Source organism: Phlebotomus argentipes, unplaced genomic scaffold, assembly GCF_947086385.1.
Source record: "Phlebotomus argentipes unplaced genomic scaffold, Phlebotomus argentipes genome assembly contig_40, whole genome shotgun sequence".
NCBI classification, from domain to species: Eukaryota; Metazoa; Arthropoda; class Insecta; order Diptera; family Psychodidae; genus Phlebotomus; species Phlebotomus argentipes.
The window spans coordinates 172,010-177,852 of NW_026776183.1; the positions used below are offsets into that span (position 1 = coordinate 172,010).

A 5,843-nucleotide genomic window follows, 5' to 3' on the forward strand; every position below is an offset into this window, starting at 1 on the left:
TACTGTATTAAAAATACTATTTTCCTGATAAGCAAAGCTCAACAGCAGAGCTTTACTCGACACGCAAAATACGGACATAAATTTTATTTACCTACTGCAAATACATTGCAGATAATGCAGACAATAAATTACACATACCGCAAGTAAAACTGAAAGATCACTGAATTTTGTTCTATCACAGAATTATCTCTTTCGAGTACAAGAGATAAGATTTTCGAGAATTCGCTTATGTGCAGCTTATAAATCATGTTCGCCTATTTATTAAGCGCCAGTCGAGAAGGAGTTTTGTTACGGAAACGTTCTCTAATATCAAATTGACCCCTTCAAAGTCATTTTCAAGGTCGAAGTGTGAAAAGTAAGTGAAGAAAGTAAGGAGAATCGGGAAGAATGGATCCGCTTACGTTGCCTTGCGCTGCCCAAAGCGCCGGGCCTGTAAATCAACTTCTTGGCCTCCTCATCAATACTCTTGTCTCAGCGCAATGCGCAATTTCATCCCCGGAAATGTGGCCAAAGGATTTTGGGCCGTCAGTGCTTGAGAAAGGTACTTTTTAAAGACACTTCAATAAATCCCGTGCCAACTGCGAATATCAATTCTCCAACAGGGTTCGAAGAATACGACTTTATTGTCGTCGGATCAGGATCAGCCGGCGCTGTTGTGGCCAGTCGACTAAGTGAGAATCCTGACTGGAAAGTGTTGCTTCTGGAGGCTGGCGGAGATCCTCCAGTGGAAGTTGAAGTGAGTTTCTCTGTTACATAATATATTTTCCGTCTGACATTAATTGTTGATTCATTTCCTAGATACCAGCGACATTTTACTACCTGCAAGATTCTGATTACGATTGGAGATACAGAACAGAATATGACAGTAAAGCCAGTAAATCAATTGCTGGCGGAAGTTTCTGGCCTCGCGGAAAAATCCTCGGTGGCACAAGTTCCATCAATGCCATGAATTACATCAGAGGCAATCGCAGGGATTATGATCGCTGGGAGAGTTTCGGCAACACTGGCTGGGGATGGAAGGATGTTCTCTATTACTTTAAGAAGTCCGAAGGCAACGAGAATCCTGAAGTGGCTGACGCACATGGTGGCAAATTCCACAACAAAAACGGACCACTGAAAGTCTCCTGGTTCGCAAATACCGAACCACTTAAATTGATATTCCCGGATGCTGCCAAAGACTTGGGCTACAAATACCTGAAAGACTTCAATGGCGAAGAACATCTCGGCTTCGGAATCGCTCAAGGATCGGCCAGTGGAGGCGTGAGAATGAGCACAGCCAGAGCCTTCCTGATTCCTGCCAAGGATCGTCCGAACTTGCACGTGGTTAAGAACGCCCTTGCTTTGAATGTTGAGTTCGATGGCAAAACTGCCACTGGAGTCAAGGTCAACGTGAACGGGAAGAAAACTCTAGTTGTGAAGGCGAGGAAAGAAGTTGTAATTTCTGGTGGTGCTATAAATACTCCTCAAATGCTCATGCTTTCCGGCATCGGACCCAAGAACCACCTTAAAGAACACAACATTCCGCTGGTGAAAGACTTGCCAGTCGGTCAAAACCTACAAGATCACGTCATTGTACCGCTCTTCTTCCAATTCCACAAATCGAGTGCCGTTGAAAGGACTCCTGAAGCCGCCGGTGAAGTGCTGTATAAATATCTCATGCACAGAACTGGACCTCTAGGAAGCATCGGAACATCGGACAGTATGGGCTTTGTGAACACTAAGAATGACAGTGTCTTCCCAGACATCCAATATCATCACTTCTCTTTCAACAAAAAGGCTCCAGAGCTCGTGTACGCTTTCGGTGCTTTCGGTTACGATCACACAATCGCGAGGACCGTCAAGGATTTCAGTCAGGAAGGCGATGTTGGCGCAGTTTTGATCACTCTGCTTAACCAGAAGTCCAAAGGATTCATCGAACTGAAAGACTCGAGACCTGAGATTTACCCGAAGATCTTCGCCAACTATCTGGACGACCAGGACGACGTGGAGACGCTCATTCGGGGCGTGAGGACGTACATGAAGTTCCTCGGCACGGACACGTTCAAGAGGCACGAAGGCCATTACATAAGACTTCCCTTGTCCGACTGCGATCGGCTGGAGTACGATAGTGACGAGTACTGGGAGTGTTACACCAGACACATGGCCACGACTCTCTATCATCCCGTGGGAACGGCCAAGATGGGCCCCGAGTCGGACAAGGAGGCCGTCGTGGATCCGCGTCTGAAGGTGAAGGGCGTCAAAGGACTGAGAGTCGTCGACGCCAGCATCATGCCTGACATCGTGTCGGGAAACACAAATGCGCCAGTGATCATGATTGGGGAGAAAGGCGCGGATCTTATCAAGGAGGATTGGAAGTATGACACCAAGAGGCACGAAGAACTGTGAAAGCCAAAATTAGAGCACTTTGCTACCTTATCAACCTTGGTTAATTCCCCCCATTTATGCTTAGCTTCCACAGGCTAATAAAGTATATAAAAATTTCAATGTTTTGCCTTTCAATCACTCAGGCATAGACGATAAGATAATGCAAAGACGGAGGCAATGTGTTCGGTAGAGTGTGTGTATAGATGTGGTCTTTCTCTCAGTATTGCGGCAAGTGTCTTCAAAGGCAGAAGCATTTCTGCCGCCTGAAACTTCCCGGTATATATTAATTGTAAGTTAACAATTGCGTCGTTACACACTTTAATAGATTTTTCCTACAGATTTCTTGAGAAATTCACTGAGCGAAAAAAAACATGGAGATCGCGCCAGTATCGTGCAATTCAACCCAAATGGGTGCAATGAGTGTTCTCACGAGAATATTGCTCCATCAACTCATTTTATCTCAGTGCAATATTCATCCGCCATCAATGGCAAAGAGAGATGTTGGCGAGACGTTGCTTGAACAAGGTGAGATGTAATGCAGAAAACTCCCAATGTTCAAAAACTAAGATAGTTATCACTTCCAGGATTTCTTGACAATTACGACTTTGTTGTCGTCGGCGCAGGATCAGCTGGTTCCGTGGTCGCCAGTCGCTTGAGTGAGAACCCAAAGTGGAAGGTTCTATTACTGGAAGCCGGCGGAGATCCTCCACTTGAATCAGAGGTAATCCAAAAGTAACCTATCACAAAGTATTTTGCATTGAGCTGATAAATTGCTATCGTAATTATCTTATCACAGATACCGGCAATGGTTTTTGACTTGGTTGGATCTGAATACGATTGGAAATATCGCACTGAGAAGTCCGATAAGGCTGGTTTGGCGTCCGAGGGCATTTCCTGGCCACGTGGGAAAATCCTCGGCGGTTCCAGCAGCATCAATGTGATGCTGTACGTCAGAGGCAATCGCCAGGATTATGATAATTGGGAAGCATTGGGCAACACCGGATGGAAATACAAGGATGTCTTGAGATACTTTAAGAAGTCACAGGACAATGGTAATAGTGATTTATTTGAGATGTCAGGCAGTGATTATCACGCCATTGGAGGCCCACTGAAGACGGGGACTTTCTACAGTGCCACGGACACTATGCGGAATGTAATCCTGAATGGGGCTCAAAGTGTTGGATTCCGCAAGAATGACGACGTCAACGGTGCTGATCAGATGGGTTGGGGCGCAACGCTGGGCACTGTGGCAAGGGGGCGAAGATACAGTGCAGCCAAAGCCTTTCTCCAACCCGCCGAGAATCGCACCAATCTGCATGTCATTCTTAATGCTCAAGCGACCAAAATTGTTCTCAACGACAATGGAGACGCTGAAGGAGTGGAATTTCTGTACAAAGACAAGACATTCACCGTGAAATCGTCGAAGGAAACTATTTTATCAGCAGGTTCTATTAATACTCCACAAATTCTCATGAATTCAGGAATTGGACCCAAGAAACACCTCGAATCCTTGGGAATAGAGGTGAAGAAGGATTTGTCCGTTGGATTGAACTTGCAAGATCACATATTTATCCCGTTCTACCTTAAATTTCACACCTCAGAACGATTTGACGCTGAAGCGGCCAAAAGAGAAATTGCAGACAATATTTTCCTCTACATTCTCCACCAAATTGGACCTCTATCAGGAATTGGAGTGACAGATATTATGGGCTTCATTAACACTCAAAATGACACAAGCACTCTGCCTGATGTTCAAATACTTAACGCCCACTTCCTCAGAGGACTTCCGTCCTTTTCCACCTTCATCACAAGATTTGGCTACAATGAGGAAATTACGAACTCACTTTTGGAAGAGTACAAAAGAGGAGATATTCTTGTTCACGCCATTGTTCTCATGAGACAAAAAGTTCCCGGAAAAATTGAACTGCGCAGCAAAGATCCTCTCGAGTATCCCAAAATTACAGCCAATTATCTCGAGGATCAGAGTGAAATTGAGACTGTTATAAGAGCAATCAGGATTCTGCAGAAAATGTCACAAACGAAGTACTATCAAAAGCACGAAGCTCAACCAGTTCGTGTGAAATTGTCTGCCTGTGACATCTTGGAAGAGGACTCTGACGCCTACTGGGAGTGTTATGTGCGTCACATGACCGCCTCTTGCTTCCATCCAGTTGGAACGGCCAAAATGGGCCCAGAATCAGACACTGAAGCCGTTGTCGATCACGAATTGCACGTGAGAGGCGTGAAGGGACTTCGAGTGGCAGATGCCAGCATAATGCCAGTTATTCCCAGCGGAAATACAAATGCTCCCACAATTATGGTTGGTGAGAAAGCGGCCGATATGATCGCGTCTCATTGGCAGAAGATTGACAAAGAAGCTGTGAAGAAAGACGATTTGTAACACACAGTGTAATTGGATTAATAAAAAATTTCCCATATTCCATCTGTGATTTTCCTTCTAATTGCTGCAGCTTTTACAGCGTCACGACAATCAAGATCAATTCTGTAATGTGTAATTGAGGCTTTCGCTTCTTTAATCCTCTTTGCAATACAAACTCAATTTAGCAATCGTTCATTCACACAATTCCACTGAATTTTCTCTGATGGGCACGCATGGCTGATGAAAAGAAAACTTTCTTTGCGTTACAAATGAAATGCATGCTTTTGCCTCGAATGATATCTCTTAGTGGCCGCAAAGAGCCGTCAAAATGCACATGAAACAACAACCATTCATTGAGTCTCTGTCTAAATTGACCATCACACCCTCAAGCGAACAATTTTTCGTATGCGCACAAGAAAAGAAAACTTTGATAGCATCTTGCGCAAGAGTTCCAGCATTACATTTCACACAATCTTGTCAAAAATTAAGCCTTTTCTCTCTTCTTCTTCATGTTTGACATTTCACAGACGGAAGGAATATCAAATGCAATTTTCAACTCTCTTGGAACACTCCATAACATTTTTGTGCCCTGTCGGGAGACAACAAAAGATCATCAAGATGGGCATCTCTCTTGAAAAACATTGCGCAATGCCACGAAATTTACAGAAAATAGACAATGTTTTTATATGTACGACTTATTCTTCCAAAATTGAAGCTTTCTTTGTACAAAATGCGGGGTAAATCATTCCATACAAGCAAATATGTTAATTTTTTTTTGCATAAACACATCTGATAACGCAATTTTATGACGTGGTTTAAGGAGATTTCTTTTAGTCAATTATACAATGAAATTTCACGATCAATAACTTCATGTGTTGTATCTTTTATACCGCGATAATAAACCCTCTTTTCAGAAGTAATAAGCACACTCAAAAAACCATCGACAAACTCCCACGAAGATTTGCCTCTGAGTTAAGAGAACAATTGATATTTTCTTTTGCACAATTTATATTTATATACAGTCAAATGTCGCGGTTCAAATGGAGAGCAAAAGGAGAAAGATCATGCATTGTGTCAAGGTTGAAAACCCAATTTCTAA

At 43.5% G+C, this 5,843-nt stretch overlaps 2 protein-coding genes across 2 annotated transcripts; both read left to right on the forward strand.

Moving 5' to 3' along the window:
* Nucleotides 1–271: 271 nt before the first annotated feature.
* Nucleotides 272–2,484, forward strand: LOC132263922 (glucose dehydrogenase [FAD, quinone]-like). Its single transcript, XM_059763940.1, has 3 exons — nucleotides 272–541; nucleotides 603–736; nucleotides 799–2,484. The coding sequence occupies exons 1-3, from the start codon at nucleotides 388–390 to the stop codon at nucleotides 2,383–2,385; spliced, it is 1,875 nt and encodes a 624-aa protein (XP_059619923.1). The 5' UTR covers nucleotides 272–387; the 3' UTR covers nucleotides 2,386–2,484.
* A 248-nt stretch (nucleotides 2,485–2,732) lies between these two features.
* On the forward strand, nucleotides 2,733–4,765 carry LOC132263921 (glucose dehydrogenase [FAD, quinone]-like). The gene is made up of 3 exons (XM_059763939.1): nucleotides 2,733–2,889; nucleotides 2,949–3,085; nucleotides 3,161–4,765. Exons 1-3 carry the CDS (start codon nucleotides 2,736–2,738, stop codon nucleotides 4,763–4,765), a joined length of 1,896 nt encoding a protein of 631 aa, XP_059619922.1. The 5' UTR covers nucleotides 2,733–2,735.
* The last annotated feature ends 1,078 nt before the right edge of the window (nucleotides 4,766–5,843 follow it).